The sequence below is a fragment of the Elephantulus edwardii genome, unplaced genomic scaffold, assembly GCF_000299155.1.
Source record: "Elephantulus edwardii isolate Elephantulus edwardi_28Jun2011 unplaced genomic scaffold, EleEdw1.0 scaffold00022, whole genome shotgun sequence".
Classification (NCBI taxonomy): domain Eukaryota; kingdom Metazoa; phylum Chordata; class Mammalia; order Macroscelidea; family Macroscelididae; genus Elephantulus; species Elephantulus edwardii.
Window position 1 is genome coordinate 8,904,314 of NW_006399772.1, and position 18,692 is coordinate 8,923,005.

The 18,692-nt window shown below is 42.9% G+C and overlaps 1 protein-coding gene across 1 annotated transcript in view; it reads left to right on the forward strand.

Annotated features, from left to right (window-relative positions):
• The first annotated feature begins 5,547 nt into the window (after positions 1-5,547).
• Positions 5,548-18,692, forward strand: part of CDHR3 (cadherin-related family member 3) — a 96,901-nt gene continuing 83,756 nt past the window's right edge. The window contains exons 1-3 of the mRNA XM_006882685.1: positions 5,548-5,593; positions 12,162-12,165; positions 14,996-15,191. Of these exons, the coding sequence (XP_006882747.1) occupies positions 5,548-5,593; positions 12,162-12,165; positions 14,996-15,191 (246 nt within the window). The remainder of the gene's footprint in view (positions 5,594-12,161; positions 12,166-14,995; positions 15,192-18,692) is intronic.

Here is an 18,692-nt window from a genome sequence, read left to right on the forward strand (position 1 = left end):
TCCGCTCTGTCCTGTGCCAATCGCACTGTCTCTGACACTCCCATCCCAATTATCCCAGTCACTGAATCATTCCACCTCAGAGAGGGCCTTCCTCTCCTGCGCTGTCCCTCCACCCTCCCAAGCATAATGTCCCTCTCAAAGGACCGGTCTCTCCTCACAACATGTCCAAAGTATGTTAGACGGAGCCTCAGAATCCTTGCCTCCAAGGAGCCACCCGGTTTAACCCTTTCCAAGGCAAATCTGTTTGTTTTCCTAGCAGTCCATGATATTCTCAATACTCTTCTCCAGCACCACAGCTCAAAGGCATCAATTCTCCTTCTATCCTCATTGGTCATCGTCCAACTCTCTGATGCATAACAAGTGATTGCGAAGACCATAGCCTGTATCAGACGCACCTTAGTCTCCAGAGAGACACCATTGCTCTTCAGTACTTTGGAGAGGTCCCTAACAGCAGACTTTACCATGGCAATGCGCCTTTTAATTTCCTGGCTGCTGGTGCCAAGACTGTTGACCCAAGCAAACTAAAGCTGTGTACAATCTCAATCTCTTCACCATCCATCCTGATGCTGCCAATTGGTCCAGTGGTGAGAATCTTTGTCTTCTTGACATTGAGCCTCAATCCATATTGTAGGCTGCAGTTCTTGACACTCTACAGCAGGCGCTTCAGGTCCTCTTCAGTTTCAGCAAGCAGGGTTGTGTCATCCGCATAACACAGGTTGTTGATAAATCGTCCACCAATCTTGACCCCACATTTCTCCTCATAGAACCCAGCCTCCCGGATAATCTGTTTTGCATATAGGTTGAAAAGATATGGAGATAGGATGCATCCCTGGCGTACGCCCTTCCCAATTTTGAACCATGCAGTGTTCCCTTGCTCTGTTCTGATGACTGCCTCCTAGTCCAAGTATAAGTTTCGCATTAGAACGATCAAGTGTTCTGGGATTCCCATTCTTCTCAGAGTCAGCCATAGTTTGTTATGATCTACACAGTCAAATGCCTTTGCATAGTCATTGAGTAACTGAACATTTAAAATAGGAAAAAATATATAAATGTATTATATTACTTTTAAAAGGATGTAAATCACACAAAAGAACAGAAACAGAATATGTTAAAAAAAAAAGTGTCTCCCCCCAAAGGGATGATGTTAATATAAGAGAAGTAGGGAGAAAAAAGAAAAAAAGTTCAAAGGAAAAAAGTTGGTTAATAGCCAGCAGAAGGAAAGAGAAGAAATGAGGCCACATCATTAATTTCAGTAAGTGCAAATAAAGTGAATTCATTGGTTAAAAGAAAGAGAATCAGGTTGATTTAAACACACACAAATGTAATTTATCAAGAATCATGTCTAAAATTTTTCAAAAAAATAGTGTGAGCAAAAAAAGAAAAAGACAACGTAGGAACATACTTCTCAGAGCATAGAGTTCTATTGTTTCCCAGATCATCAACCGCAGGATTAGCAGGAGCTTAGATCACAGGTTCAAACTATTTCATTAATACCTCAAAATTAAGCATTTATGGAACCTGGATACTAGCACAGACTAGGTCTGAAATAAACTAGGAAGAAAGTTTGGATGATCTACTAAGAGCCAGCCAATGAAAACCCAGTGGACCCCAATGATTGGCTCCACAACAGGTCCATGGGGATGGAACAAGAGCAGGCCGTGTTTCATGCCATTGTGCATCGGATCACCATTAGTCACAGAAGTCTGATGGCATGTCACCATGACACCAGCTGCCTAAGGCTTGTGATTCCCTCACAGAACAGAGGTGAAGAACAGGCAGGTTGTCCACAGATGTAAAGGATATGCAGTGATGAGCTTAGCTCCCCAGCTCACTCATGGTGTGGAACTCCTGGACTTTGACAGCAGTGTTTCTTCCTATTTTGAGCCCATAATGTTTCAAGTGCATTATGGATATAGAAGGGTTTGTAGGCTACGAAAAATTCATCCAAGGAGCCTTGGTGGCACACTGGGTAAAACACTAGGGCTCTAATGGAAAGATCAATAACACCAGTCACCTAGAGTAAGAAGGCTTGGTAATCTGTTCCTGTAAAGATTCTTCCTCTCTCATTGTCCTTAAATTAGAAGCGACTCATAGCTAACCTTCCATTGAGTTTCTGAGGCTAAAAATTGTCTGGGAGGAGACGATCCATCTTTCTCCCATCCTGAGGAGCTGCTGGTGGATTCAACCCATCAGAGAGACATGGTCTATGGGTTAGCAGTGCAAATCCCTCCAGAATAGGCTCCCCGCTCTAAAGGCTACAGCCTAGAAACTCCATGGGAAAGTTTTGCTGTGCTATACAAGGTCACTATGAGTCAGAATTGCCTTGATGGCAACCATTTTGTTGTTTGACTTTTTTTTTAAATTTTTTTTTTTTTAATTATGGACCAAATAAGAAATCCACTGCACTGAATAACTGTTCAGTCATAGGCACCCACTTTGCAGGAAAATTCCTTTGTTAAAGTTGCCGCAAGTGACGGCAAAATGTGTTTTTAAGCACGGTCGTCAATTTAAAAGTGTGTGGCAACGTGTTTAAATCACCATAGACCTGCAACAGCTGTAGCTCAGAGAAGCCCCTTCAAATAGTGGAGGGTCTAGACCACAGCTGACTAGCCAGGAGCAAACTCCCCAAGTGTTCTGTGAGAAGCCAGACAAGTATCTGTCCTACGGCTTTAGGCCTACATGTGAGGTGTCCCACAAATCCCTGGAGGGGCTTGCGGACCTCATAGTGGCAGAAGTCCGAGGATGGCAGAGCAGAGATCAGGGCTTCCTTGGCCTTTGTACGGTCCTGGCCACGCTGGCTCCCTGAGGCCAGGACTGCTTGCTTTCTGAAGGTGTCGGAGCTGACCAATGAGCTCCTGTGATGGCAGAAACCACTTCAGGGGCTGGAAATGGAAGCTGTAATTATAGGAGGTATAAAACCCAAACTAAACATAAAACCACAACAAATTCCCATACTTGACCCTGTGTCCCGAGAACCAGGGAGAAGGAAGGGGAGCCTTTTACCCTCCCTGCGGAAACAGGGCAACATGAAAAATGGCTGTGCAGCCAGGCCGAAAAGGAAACAGATGTGAATTTCTTTAACTCAAAAGCTTAATTGTTCTGACGTTTTCCATAACTTAATCTGAGCCATCACTTCAGCTTTAATTATGCATAATGAAATGGATTATTTACAGTAACTAATATGACAGGAAAAATGAAGAGGTGAGAATGGGGAACATAGCAACTGTCTATCCTTCTGTTTACTCAGCCAGTATTTACTGAGCACCTACTATGTGATAGCACCCTGTCGAGGTCCTGTGAATGTCCTAATATGGGCAAAGGAGTAATTCTGAAGCACATGCTTTGGGCTCATTTCTTTAACTTAATTATCTAACACTCCTTGCAATAAGACTATGCTAATATTATATATTTGATGTGTAAAAGCAGAACTGAGGTTGGGAGAGGCTAGGCAACTTACCTAAGATCACACAGCAAAACGGATTTTTTTTTCCAGCCAACTACTTCAGACAGAAGAACCTATAATGAATATTGCAGATATCACGCACAGCTTTTCCTGAGGGAAAGGTTACTTGTTATTTTAAATAAGAAAGTGAATGATAGTAAAAATCGAGCTTTGGGGAAATCACCTAGGAGCATGAATTGAGGTGATTGAGATGCCCTGGTGAGCTGCGTTTGCAGCTGTCTAAGAGTTAATAAATAGCATGGTGGTGGAAAAGCTGGGAAAGTTAGACACTGGGAGGCACTGTGGAGTTTAGAAGGGACTTGGTAGGTGGGAAGCAGGAGACTCTGAGACCCAGTATGGCCACGGATCTGAACCAAGTTATTTCTTCTTTACAAGCCTGAGTTCCCTCACGCATAGCTGTTTAGCAGTTTCAGGAGTCCTTGGGTGATGGCAAATATGTTAAAGCACTCAGCTGCTAACCACAAGGTTAAAGGCTTGAATCCACCCAGAGGCACCTTGGAAGAAAGGTCTGGTGATTTCCTTTAGAAGAATCAGCCACTGGAAGAATGGGGAGCAGAGTTCTGCTTGACATCCATGGGGTCACCAGGTCTCAAAAACAACCCAACGGCTGTCTGTCAACCCTTTCTGTCTGTTTTAAGCAGCTTCACTCAAGGGCACATTCAATGACATTTTGAATCTCTTTTGACTCTTCCTTTTTCGTTCCTTAATGACATTTTGCTTTCTGGCTTCTCTTGTCCACACTCAGGACAGGACAGTTGAAAATCAGCATCTGAAACTTAAGTCTCATTCCCCACTATTCCCTCTGTTGGACTCACCCACCCAAGGCTTCACAGCTGGGGCTGCGAACCTCGCATGTGGGAGGTATGACCTGCTCAGAGATAACCCATCTCTTTGCCTTCAAGGCCTGGATTCTCCTTTGGGGTGGAGAGAAGGAAAGGCTTGAGGGAAAGGGATCAGCTTCTCTGGCCAGCTGGCCATTATTGCTGTCTCTCATTTGCTTGTGGTTGTGTGGCTCATAGTGACCAGACATTTTTCACCTCGGTGAGGCAGGTGCCAAATGCTGGTTCACTTGTGGGTCACAGGTATATTTTGTTAGGGGACCTGTGGGGACGTCTGGCTCAGAGCCCACCTCCTTCGCCGCTGCCATTGATCTTGTGCTATAAGCCTTGGGCTCTGGGCTCGCTCCTCACAGGGAGCAGAGCCTAAGTTGAGAGAGGGTTCAAGTCCATCTACTACTTATCCTACTGCTCCATCATCAACCTCTCTCTGCCTCCAACCCTCCAGTGCGCCCTCTCTTTGTTGAAGAAAGACTTAACTCCAATCTGTGTTTCACTCACTAAGCCCTGTGGCTAGACTATGCTGTGGGGGGATAAAAGCATTGTCCTGCCCAGAAGATGCCATGGAGGGACTGGCCATGTGGACTCACTACCTCCCCCCGATGAATAGACATCTCACCATCCCATCATTTTCTTCCACAGACTCTTTGGAGGGCTGGGATCAGGGCTACAGCCTGGATGGAGCCAAAGGTAATGTCTCTCCCCAGAGCATACAATAAGGTGAGGTCTGGCCCCAAGTTGTTGGCTCCTCTCATGCGAATAAATGCCAGTTGATTTACAGCTCCGAGTCCTGCCCTACCATTCAGGGCAGCAAAATACCACCTCCCTGTTTTTGCCTCCTGGAATGACATCCCCGCAGACCACAAAGCTGCTAACACCACTGTGGATGCCTTACACCTTTGCCCAGCCTGTCCAGCTGCTCTTCCTTACTCTTTTGAGCTTTCTTCTGGAACACTCTGGTAGGATTCATAGTGTGTATGGACTTTAAAGAGGGACCCTGAGCTGACTGGGACAGGAGGTAAAGCTTCTCCGGTATCATGAAGTTGCAGAAGCAAGTAATCAAAGAACAAACAAGCCTGCGTTGTTTTGAGTCTCCCTTGGTTACCAGGAGAGTTTTGTTAGATTTACTGCATGGCAACAAAGCCAGATGAGGAAGATGAGCAGCGTCAAGAGTGAATGTTGGGTGCCAGGCAAGATTTAGCTCCTGAATAACACGCTGCAAGCTCACGCAGAGGTGAAGGCTTAGATATGCAGGAAGGCGTCATTCTCCTGCTTCTCATGAGTGCTGTGTCAGGTAGGAATTCCATTTTGTTACTAATTGTACTTTTGAAATATTCGTCTCTTGGCCTGATTTATTTGCATGTCTGTTGTATGATAATTCTGGGAAGCTTAGTTTCAAATATAGGTTTGCCTGCAACAGGAAGTGAGATGGTACAACTCCAAGGGGTCTTCCTCCAAGAGGAGGCAGAGGTAGGGGTGCCCTAGAAGCGGGCCACACAAAGAACCACAATCAATGGATGGGGCGAAGAAAATGGGAAGTATCTTTTGTAAGAAAACAAGGTATTAAAACTTTGTAAATAAATCAGTATTAAAAGAAGTAAAAAAAAGAAAAAAAGCACCACAATCAAGTCTGTGTTTTGGTATAGACTTCCCTTTGATGTTAATTGACCTACACCAGAAGTCCTTCAGACTTCTAAGTCTTCTTAGATTGGGGACACAGCTTTTATTTGGGGTTTTTTTAAACATTGCGATTTTAATGAAAGTTTACAGAAAAGTTGAATTTTCATTCACTGACTGCTGCACATTTTCATCCCTATCCCTCCCTTCCCCTTCCTTAGTTGACTTTGTTTTTTTTTAAACATGCATTCATTGTTGGGATTTCCTCCCTCCCTTCTCCCTCTTCCCCAATCCACTTTGCTATGCACCTCTTATTCTGGACTGTTGTACAAATAATGCCTAATCATATGTTCTTTTAAACAATACTCTCTTTCATACATTCCAATGCAGTGTTCATTATCTATCCTCTCTTTTCCTATTTCCCTCCAACTCTATCATGTCAGGCCTGTTTCATAACGGTGGTGTTGTGCAGTATTTGTCCTTTTGCGACTGAGTTATTTCACTAGGCATAATGTCCTTCAAGGTCACTCATGTTGTGTAATGAGTTTCTTGTTTTTCAGTGCTACATAATATTCCATTGTATGAATATGCCATAGTTTTTCTATCTATACATTTGTTGATGGGCACTTGGGTTGCTTCAATCTCTTTGCTTTTGTGGACAATGCAGCAATAAACACGGGTGTGCATATATCTGTTTGGGTGGCAGCTTGGATTTCTTTAGAATATATCCCTAGTAGTGCAATTGCTGGGTCAAATGATATTTCTATTTCCAACTTTTTGAGAAAGTGCCAAACCACTTTCTGTAGTGGTCCCACCATTTTACACTCCCACTAGTACTGAATAAGGGTTCCAATCTCTCCATAAGCTCGCCAGCATTTCTTGTTCACTGCTCTGTTGAACTTTGCTATTGTTACTGGGGTGAAATTATATCTCATAGTTGCTCTGGGTGACATAGCTTTCATAGTAGAGTTTTGTGTGGATGTCAAGCCAATCTTTATAGAGATCTTTGTCTTTCATGTGGGCAAACTAGAGAATGGCAAATCATCCTGTGGATAAACTGAGGTGCTGAGGAGATACCAACCTGAACTTAAAGTATCTTTTGATAAAGGAGCCAAAGATTCGGTTAAGTACTTCTCAGCTTCCATCATTTTTATTCAAGAGATCCAAGCAACATAACAACAACAATAACAACAGTTTAATTTAGTGGAGATCTAGTGGCCTACAGGTATGATGTTGAACCACCAACCCAAAGGCACCTGGTTTAAGGCCACCAGCTACTCTGTGGGTGAAAGTTGGACCAACTTCCCCTATGTCATTTAATGCAGCTAAAAACCTGCTGTAGTGGTCAGCTATGGGCTGGTTCCAACTCCACGGCTGTTGATTGTTTTAAAAATGAACTGCTCAACATGGGCATTTAAATTTTCATTAACTTCTATCCTGTCCTTTCCACTTTCCATTATGAAGAGGGAAATGGAGTACTTTTTCTTTGGAAAACAATAGTGTTCTCTTCCAACAATGATTTACAGATGTCCCGCAAGAACATAAAGTGCACAGACTCCCAATTGTATCAGTGAAAAATGTGTTGTATGCTGTTGAGTTAGAACTGACCCATGCTGACCATCCACAGAGTTTACAGAGGCAGTTAGTTCACAGGAGGAGATTGCCCACCCATCTCCCACGGAGAAGCTGCTGGTTTCAAACCATGTTCCTTTGAAATCTCAGCACAGCTTCTTACCACTAGGCCACCACATCTTCCTAGTGAAAAACAAGTGCGACAAAATCATCATCTGTTTTGATAAGTTCCAAAGGACCATGCAGGCAGAATTTGTAGAAGACAGAGGCTCGAGGGGGTGTTTAGTACTGGCCTTTGACATATTCATGCTCACTGCAGACTGAAGCTATCTTTCTTTTGGAAAAAAAAATTCTAGGGAGCTAAAATTTTTATTAGTCTCGGAAATGAAGTCCTTCAGTGGTGAAAATGGTTACGTGCATTCAGTACCAACTGAAATGTTGATGGTTCAAACTCCCAAGAGGTTCCATGGAAACAGGCCTGGTAAACCGATTCTAAAAAGATCACAACATTGAAAACCCTATAAACTCAACACAACTTGATGCCATCTCGTCAGAAATGACTCATAGCTGACCATCTAGTGAGGAAACTGCTCATCTTTCTCTTTTCAAGCAGCTGGTGGATTGGAATTGACTGCTTTGGGCTAGTAGCGCACTTCATACCCAGGAGGCCACCAGCAGTTCTTCTCTGAACATATAAGGTGACAATGAGTCAGAATCAACCTGATAGCAACTAACAATAGGAAAATGATGAATGCCAAAGTGGTTAATTAAAGAAGGACTCCTGGGAAGAGCTGCAAGAATATGAAAAGGAGTCAAATCAATCATTCCATGTCCATCTAGCTGCTGTCATGAGACCATCATAGATTTCTTCTGGAAGTTTCCATATTTCTGCAAAACGATGTCAAGGTGGGAGTTGAGTGTATGGGGATCATATGGTAACTACCTTTTCTTCTGTGTGCTAGTAAATTCCCTCTTCTCTTTATTATCCTTACCTGGTAAAAGAGGTAGTTGAACAAGCCATCCAGAAAGGTATCTATCATGGAAATGAAAGACTTAGGAGGAAGCTACATATTCCAAAACAATGGAAACAGCAGTATCCTATGGTTATTTATAGCCAACTAACCATATGCATTTTCCTCTATGGCACAAGTGTTGGGAGAGGTGATGTCCCAACATGTTTTTGCTAAAGTTCCTACCTAGCATTAAACCCTGATCAAAGCAGGAAACACACTGATTAATCATGTTGTGTTTTAACCATGGGTGTGAAGAGGACCAGAGTGGTGTGTACCAGTTTGCAGACAGTGTTTATTGAACACAGTGAGATGGATGGATTGCAGCTGGTCTCAGTGGGGTCCCTGGAGAACTTTGCTGTTGAGGTGGGAGTATGCCTATGTGACTAGAAAAAGATGTGGAATCCTCAGTGCGGGGTCTATTTTGGGATCCCTGGGGCAAGATATTCCATACAACCATCCTGTTCTGAGAGAGCCGTGAGGCCTGCCATGACCCAGAGTGATGGGAGACAGGAATCTCCCCCTAGTTTCCCAGGACCACTCACTGAGAGGTAGCCTTCAGCTATGACGTACATGCCCACTTTAGTGCTGTTGCTATGCTCAGTCCTTTCCCTGCTATAAACTGCAGATATGTAAGTGTTGGCTTGTAGGATCCTAAAAGCCTTTAGCAATAAAATCCTACTTAGGAGTCACTGTTTGCACAGCACTGCAGTCTTAAGAGAGACGGAGTTAACAGGTGACCAAAAGGAATTTAGAAACCAGTGCAAGGTCCAAGTCAAGTAGTGTCAGATCAGATTTAATTGAGGAAAAGGCTCTAATAACAAATTCTGTATTATTAGAATAATTCTGATTTCCTCTCCATTGGAAGATGGAGAAAAGACTGAAATTGTCAACTATTTCATTTTGTTTGAATTCACAACCAACATGCATGGTAACAGCAGTTTTAAAAAATCAAAATAAAAAGACATATCACAAGAAAGTCTGTTGTCAAGGATCTCTCCAAAGTGCTTAAGAGCAAAAATGTTAGTTTAAAGACTAAAGTACTCCTAATCCAAGCCATGGTCTTTTTAATTGCTTCTGAAATTTGAATCATTAATAAGGATAACATAGGAAGAGTCCAAGCCTTTGACTTGTGATATAGGAGAAGAGTACAGAGTATCTCATAGACTGACAAAAGAACAAACAAATCTGCCTTGGAAGAAATACAACCAGGGTGTTCCATAGAGAATAGGATGGCAAAACGTCATCTTTCATATTTTGGGCATGTTTTCTAGTCTTTGCAGAAAGATCTCATGCTGGGGAAAGAAGGTTGAAGGTCAACAAAAGAGAAGGCCTTCAACAAGATAGATTGATATAATGACGGTAACAATGGGCTCAAACATATTAGGTAAAGATAGTGTGAGGTTAAATCTGTTGTGCATAGGGTCACCATGAGTTCAAGTCAATTCAATGGCACCTAACAAGAGCAGCCACGTTGATTAGTTACTAGAGAAAATGTTGTTATGAGCTGTCAAGCTGGAACCAACTGATAGCTCACCCTCCAGTGGGTTTTCAGACTGTAAGTAGCATAGGAAGAGATTGTACAGGCAGAACAACTTGTGGACTCGACCTATCTGCCTTTGGGTTGTCAGTGCAGCTCCTTACCAGTGAGTCACCAAAAGCTTCCTACTAGAAAGAGTAAAGAGTAATGGGTAATGTCTAAGGCAATTTACTGTTTTGAGCCCTGAAAACAGAGCAATGGTTAGAACTTCTGTACCCTGTGGAGGAAGAAGAGGGCATCACCCTGTACCTTTCTTGGGCTACATCATGACTTTTGGAGTCAGTGGCCTAGCATGGTCACAATCTTCACTTGGAATTGTGGTCATGGAGAGGTCTTAATTATTCCAAAGCAAGCTCTCATAAAGAGGCGGCATCAATCCATTTCTGGCATCAAACTAGCATGTATCCATCCAGATCTCAACAGCAAGCGAGATGTTTCAGTGGGCACAGTGACTGATAATAAATCTTTTTGCATGCTGCTTCGCTTTCAAAGTGCACGCTTCAAGCAATCCTAATTTGATTCTTAATTATGATGCATGTGTAAGTCAAATTCCATTAAAGCCTCTCTCCTGCTTCCCAGCACTCAGGCCATCAAAGAAAGCTTGGAAGACCAGCCTTGGAAGAAAGAAGCATGTGATGTCCCTGACTCTAATCTCTCTGTCACTGCTCAGCTGTGTAATCTGGGTACATCCCTTCAATTTATGTGTGCCCTAAATGGCTTACATATGAACTTTGTGAATTCTGCATATAAAATTTTGATCTATTTTTAGGATGTGACTTATTGTCATTGCTACCACTATCAATGTCCTACAACTACTATTTTTTGATAGCAAGGAATCTGGAGGAACAAGGCATTGAACTAAGAGCCAGTAAGTCCAGGCTTGGTTACGTTTCTTCTGATTAGTATTCCTCGTGGTACTTAGCTTACAATTTTGGGGGTTGAGTTGTTTGACCTTCTCCCTGGAAAGAGAGGTGACCAGAAGAGTAGAATGTCCCCAGTAGGAAGGACACAGTCTGGTTTTGTTTATTCATGGAAAGGGCAGTTCCCAACACAAATAGCTTGAGGGCCATTGTATGGATCTACTTCTCTTCCCCAAATACCTCCCTTACTGTCATGCAAAATATGGCCATTTGAAGGAGGACAATGGAAAGTTGATACATATAAAGAAACAGCATGAAACCAGGAAAGAATTCTGCTCTTAGAGTCAGTTGGCTTGGATTGGAATGCTGGTTCTTTGTTGGGATTAGTCTTTCAGACCTAGGAGTCTTGTCAAAGTAGCAATTAACAAAATGCTATCAGAGGATAACATTTTTAGTAAAGCAAACCAGGAGCTGTGCTGAGTTATGTTTAGAGAACATGACTTCACTAAACGTCTCTACCCCCAGGAGAGATACTCTGTTGGTGGCTGCAGTCTTCTGCTTTCAAAGTGAGGTTGAAAATGCTCAGAGTGGAGGCTTCGCAGACCTGTCATAAACAAGTTCACATCAAGCTAATGCTTCAGCACAATTCCCTTATGCTATTCCCTTATAGGTCACATCATTCAGCTCAACCATCTGAGTTGAGTGGGTTTCTAGTGCCATCTGGCTACACTGTTCCCAAGGTACAAAATAACCACAGGACAGGACAAATTGACAATCACATAACAGGTAGGGAGCAATACCCATAGTGAGTGTGTGCAAGATCAAGATGAGGTGAGCCAGAGATGGGCCCATCAGAGCCCATTACTGAGTTACTCAAGCTCTCTGAACCCCCTTGTTCGCATGCGTGAGTGATATCTGCACCAGGGGATAAGCACTCCCACAATGCCTACTGGGCCGATGCTTAGTCAACACAAGTGGCTACTTATTTTCCTCTATTCTTCCCAGTCAGTCTCACCCCAAGCTATTCTGGAGAAGAACTACTCTTGAGTGGCAAGTTATAACTTTGCTTAAGAAGAGCTTCCTTTCTCCTTGACTGAAAGGACACAAGTTATCAGAAAAAGCGATGTATGACTGAGAAGGGGCAGGTCCTGCAAGACAAAGTGCCAGGCTTTCATTTCACTGTCATTGTCCTGGTAAGCAGCAAGGGTACATTCTCATGCACAAGTCAGGGGAATACGGTGGCAGTTTTTCCATTGTGGAAAGGAGGGTGTGAGGGAATTATGCCTGAAAATCCTAACCCACCAAGGAAATAAATTATTATGCTTGTTTTGAAAAGCTGAAAAAAATTTTGTCTCTATTGCAAACAGTGTTTTCTTACTGGTTTAAATTTATCATAACAATGTTATGGTTTTAAAGTCAATTTTAATAGAATTTTTTAAAAAAAACCTTATTAATGTTTCCATCACCCTAAACCTCACCTCTTTTGAGATTTCAGAGTCCTTGCATAGTCTTTGTTCATAAAACTTGATAATTCTGCAAGGAAAAGGAACTTACGCATGACACATTTTTTAGGGAGCCCTGGTGGCCTAGTGATAAGAAGATGTGCAGCCATCTCAAAGGCACATGGTTTGAATCCATCAGCTGCTCAGTCTGAGAAGGATGTGTTAGGCTATGGAGCTCAGAAAGAAGTCAGAGAACAAGAGATAAAGCTTAAAAGCAGCTTTATTGGGGGCGGGGGGCTTCCAGGAAAGGTTCCTCGTTCCAAAGATGTGGAATGAGGAAGTCGTCCTTTGAAAATATTAGGGAGGATTTTTATAACAGGGTCTTTAGGGAGCAAAGGGGAAGGACATTCCACTATGATTTATGCTTCGTCCACTAGTTCGGCTAGGTGGGCACTCTTCTTGTTGACGTGTGTAGTCTTCAAATTCTTCATTCTCCCTGTTGGTCCCCCTCTCCAGACCTAAAAGGATGACAGTCTCCTCCTATGTGATTTACTGCCTCAGAAAGTCCTCTGGAGAGTCAGCTATGAGCTGGTTCCGACTCAGTGGCACACAGCAACAACAATGCATTTTGGTCTCTACACTAAATAGAATGACTTTAGATTTCTGAAAGTTTGTGTCAATAATGTGCTTATTTCTATTCCCCCCACCCCAATTTTACGTTTTTTTCCTGGTCTTCCCCCATCCTCAAACTTAAACAAAAATATCTTTTTATGAAATTCAGCGTTTTCCATTGTTTGTCTATAGAAATATCACATCTATCAGTAGGACAGACCCTTCCACTCTTCCTCACAACCCCCATGTTCCCAGTGGCTGGCTGCCAGTGGCCAGGTTTGTGGGGTACGGGAACAGGAGTCTGCTAGTAAGTAAGTAATCCTTTCAAACTGTGATGACACCTAATGTTGTTGTTGTTGGTTGTTGAATGCTATCGAGTTGAGCACGACTCTTAGCAACCCTATGAACAAAAGACCTGACGCCTTTCTATAACTCTTGTCATGTCTCAAAGTTCATAGACCTAATGTTGTTGATGACAATGATTGCCTTCGGGTAGAGCACGACTCATAGTGACCCTATGAACAAAAGCCCTGAAGTCCCTCCACAACTATCGACATTAATCAAAGTTCATAGAGTTTCTGGAGGCTTGCTGTTTAGGAAGTGGATGTCACTCCTGCTTCCAAATAGACCTAACAGTGCTCAAAAACGAACATGCTCCCAATCAGGGGAGAAAGACAAACATACTGCAGCAGAGCACAAAGAGATCAAAGTGGAAAGACGAGCAAAATGTACCAGAGTGACAAAGAAAGAAGTGGTTGGCTATGCTTGGGATCACAGGTAGGAAATGAGAGGACTCTTTTAGTAGGTGTTTGGGCAAGCGGGACACAGTGTGGAAGGGAATTCTGAGTAGGAGGGGCAGTCCGTGTGAACACGCTGAGATAATGGAGCCTTTGAGTATGACCTCTCTGAGATCTTGGCTCTGCAACTTGTTAGTTGTGTGACTCTCCATTTGGTCTTCTCATCTGTAAAGTGATAACGTTAATACCTGTCTCAGAAGGTTGTGTTGAGCAGATGAAATAAAGAATTCTCCATTGTGTACCATGTAAACAGTGGACACATTGGATAAATAGTAGCCATCATTATGGAAATATGAAAGGTCATGGACCCCCCTCTGTGCTGGAAAGCCACCCAGAATGTTAAGGAGACCTAAGAATGAACCCAAGCCTTTCAGAGAGAAAATGTTTTCATTTAACTTGTAAAATCCCTGTCTACAGTATAGCCCACAGCAACTCACATGTCCTCAAATCTCTCCTTCCCTCCTTGTGAAATAGGAGTCCACCTATCAAATAAGAAATGCTGGTTGGCCACAAAACCAGAAGAAAGAATTCCATTGCTGTAGTCAACGCAACTCATAGTGACCTATAGGGCAAAACAGTTGTCTCATAGGATTTCCATATCTGTTTAAAAGTAGACTGTCACATCTTTCTCCATGGGGTGGCTGATGTTTCTAGTAGCAGCCAACATCTTAACCATTGTGCCACCAAGCCTCCTCTTGAGGATCTACTAATAGCAAATCATTGTCCTTGAGATTATTAACAGATGAGACCCACCATGATTTTAGGATAGACTTCCCAGTCATGTACGCTTGATTCTCAGATGGCCTCACTAAGAAAGCTCTCACAGCAGGGAAAAAAAACTCTTGTCAGCTACCAGGCTCTTGTAAGAGAAGCAAGCTGTCATTATCAGACTGAGGCCTTCAAGTGGGTGTCTGATTCCTAGGGTGTCTTGTTTCTCTTTCTCTGCCTCTTCCCACGGCTTGGAGCAAGGAAGAGAGAAGCAGGGAGGCAAGAGAAAAGCAGTTGCTTTATTTATCGAATTGCAGAACAGATTTCATGGCTGCTTGGTGGTGGCTGCTCTCTTGGTTCCAAGAAGATCTTGCCTTCTCATTTGCATTGTTTGTAAGAACTGTTCTGAGAGAGTGACCTGGTCACACTGCTGCTCTGAGCCACATGTGGAAGCCACAGATCAATCCCTTTAGTCCCTGTCTGCAGTGAAAGGCTTTGTGTTCATGTCATCTTGCATTCCTTTGAAATCCACAGAGAGAGAGGCGCTGCACTTGATCCACTTACCAGCTACGAGCAACGTGACAGAGAATTCTCCACCAGAGACAGCAGTATACAAGTTTGCTGTGAATTTGTCAGTGTCACTGTCACCTATGAGCCCAGGATTTCCTCTGATAATCAACTCGAGTCCCCTCACTAAAGCCTTCAAGGTGAGGCCATCAGGAACCAACTTCGAGGTAAGCAGCATCTTATTCCACATGCGAGCTGTTGGCCCACAGATCCTCCTACAGATATGGAGGGGATTCTCACTAGTGATTGCGCCCTCCTCATTCCTCAGGTTTGCCTCTCCTGCCTTAAGATATAGGGAGATCTGGTGGCCTCATGGGTAAGAAGTTGTGCTGCTAACCCAAAGGCAGACGCTTTCAATCCACAAGCTGCTCTTAGGGAGAAAGATGGGAAGCGTCCTCCTGTGCAATTTATGGCCACTGGAGGGTCACTTCTGAGTTGGTCCCTACTTGACAGCAATGACTTGAGATACAGAATTTCTGCTGTGGACATCTCTACCATACGGCCCTGTAGGCCTTGGGATCTTTCTCTACTTAACCCAGGCCATCTGAATGGTATAGGCCAACTTTTTAAACAAGTAGAAAACCTAAGATAGCATGTCTTTGGTGTGCAGAGGATGACTACATTCACTGAGTGTGAGAGCTTAGGTACAGTTGTCTGTCTTTCCCTAATGAAATCATGCCTGTTCATTTGCTTTTCCTCGATTCTACAATTACCAGCCCCCCCACCCCCAAGGTGATGAAAGAGAAACCAGCCTTATTTAGTATGGATGACACATATCATTAATAAAGAAATAAATCTAAGTGTCCAGTCTTAGTGTGTGACTGCTTCCTGCTAGGTAATTTAGGTCTAACTACTCATACTTCAGCGTGAGGCCACTGCTGCTCCATGGGCTACTTGGTCATCTGAGTCTTTTGCACACTAACTTTTCCCTTCGATGTGACACATCTATTCACTGTCCACTGGTGACCTGAAATCTTTTAACACATTGACAGCAAATGTGTTTTCTAAGCACGGTCGTCAATTTAAAAAGTGTGCGGCAACGTGTTAAGGATGTCTTTTAGGGGCCAGGTGTCAGAACCTTAGCATCCTCCGTTCCACAGCTGGTCTTTCCTCAGCTGGCAAAGGAACCTCCTGCAGTTAGCCTTGCCAGTGGTCCTGCCCGCCATCCCCTAAATGTCTTGTGGGACTTAGGATTGCTTGGCCCAGGTTCCGAGGCTTCTGAGGTAGTACTGTTGTCGTTGTTGTCAAGTCAGAACTGACACATAGTTGACCCTCTGGTAGGTTTTTAGAGGCAGTTAATCACATTAAAACATTTTGTCACCTTCAAATAAATCCCATAGACATTAGCAATCACTCTGCATTTCCTTCCCCTCATAACTCCTAATACTCATTAATCTTTCTGTATGGGTTTATGTTGTGTATTTTGGACATTTTCTATAAATGTAGTGATGTATTATACTATATGGCCTTTTGTGACTGGTTTCTTTATTTGAGCATAGTATTTTTCAAGGACCACTCATGTTGGAGCATGTACTGATGCTTTATTCCCTTTCATAACCAAATAATATTCCGTTATCTAAATACAGTATGACATAATAGCAAGAAGCTGCACTGCAATCCCGAAGGTACGTGGTTTGAACTGCTCTGTGGGAGAAAGATGGGCAATCTCCTCCCATTCTATCAACTGCCTCTGCAGACCTGCTGGTGGGCCAGCTGTAGGTTGGTTCTGACTCAGTGGTCACAAGAACAACATACATGTCTATTCGTTTGTTGTGTTGTTTCTACTTGAGAGCTCTCCTTTTTTACTCTCTGATCTATTGCTTCTAATACTGGCCATGGACATGCTTCACATTTGCATAGAGGTTCTAAAGCTTCTTCACATGCCCAATCTCTTGATTGTTATAACTCACCTTTGTATTATTATCTTAGGTAAAATTTTCATTCATGTTTTAGAAAAATGATTACTAAGAATTAGCAAGATCAATTGTTTATCCAAGACAGAATTTATCAAGAATGAAATACCAACTTAACTCAGGGTTTGTGAACTCCCTGACTCTCCCTCCTATCTGGCTATGAGTATTTATGACTTCTTTTTGTAAATCCCTAATCCTTTTATTAAAAAAGGATTTACCTTCCAACATTTCATGTGATTCAGGGAGGGCTTTCAAAGTTTCCACAACCTTGCCAGCATTTGTTGTTTGCTGCCCTGTTGAACTTTGCTATTGTTTCTGGGAGAATTTCCTCTTTAACAACTGCTGTATGTCTGTTCCTATAAACCTTGTCAATTGCTTACATTCGTACGTTGTTGTTAGGTTCCATCAAGTCAACTACAACTCCTATCAACTCTATGAAAAAACACATCAAAACCTTGCCTTATCTTGCATCATTCACTCTCTGCCGCCCTCAAGTCCAATATTATAGTCACTGTGTCTATCCATATCCTTGGGGGTCTTCCTCTTTATTTATGAACCCTCTACCTTTCCCTTCTTGATGCTTTTTTTCAAAGTCTGACTCTCCCTGACAAAATGTTCAAAAGCACCATCCTTACCTTTAAAGAGTATCTTGGTTGCTCTTCCTCTAATACAATTTGTTTACTCTTCTGGAAGTCCATGGGGTAGTCAGTGCTCTTCTCCAACACCACAATTCAAAGGCACTTCTTCTTCTTCTTCAGTCTTCTTTATTCATTGTTCAGCTTGCAGATGCATGCCATTGTTGTGTACCATCAAGTTGGAACCAACTCATAGCTGACTTTCCTCCTATGGTTTCAGAGGCAATAAAACACTCAGGAGGAAATAGTCCGTTTTTCTCCCGCTGAGTGGCTGGTGGATTCAAACTGAGTGCCTCTGGGTTGGCAGTGAACCAGATGCATAGAAAACAATGGAAAATACCATGGCTTGCACCAGGCACATGTTAGTCTTCAAACAGATATCCTTCTCCCTAGCATGTTAGGAAGATCCTTGACAGCAGATTTCCCCAATTTAACACACCTTTTGATTTCTTGACTGCTGCTACAATGGGTCTTGATTGTGGATCCAAGTAAAATTGAATAGTTGACAACTTCAATCTTATCTCCATCTGCCATAATGTTGCCTAGGGTCCAGTGGTGAGGATTTTTGTTTTCTTGATGTAAAGATGTAACCCATATTGGAGGTTGTGGTCTTTGATCTTCTGCAGAAAGTGCTCCAAGTCTTCTTCCCCTTCGGCAAGCAATATTGTATCATCTACATAAAACAGGTTGTTGTCAAGTCTTCCTCCAATCCTGATGCCACATTCTTCTTCATATAGTACAGCTTCTCAAATGATGTGTCCAGTATACAAATTGAATATATGTAGAGAAAGGATACAACCCTGACACACACCTTTCTTGATTTTAAACCTTGCAGTGTTCCCTGGTTCTGCCCGGACAACTGTTTCCTGGTTGGGTTGTACATTTGTACAGCATCTAGTCTATGTCAGAAGAATTCCCTCCTCCTGATCCCTGGGATCGTTGTTGTGTTCCACTGAGTTGATTTCGACTCATAATGACCCTATCACAGAGTAGAAGCAGATCTCCTGAGGGGCTTAAACTGCAAACATTTTGGTTCGTAGTATTGGGTCTAACCTCTGTGGCATGAGGCCTCCTTTGTGATCCCTAGCAAAGGCCATTTTTAAAGTCTATTCAGAGTTCA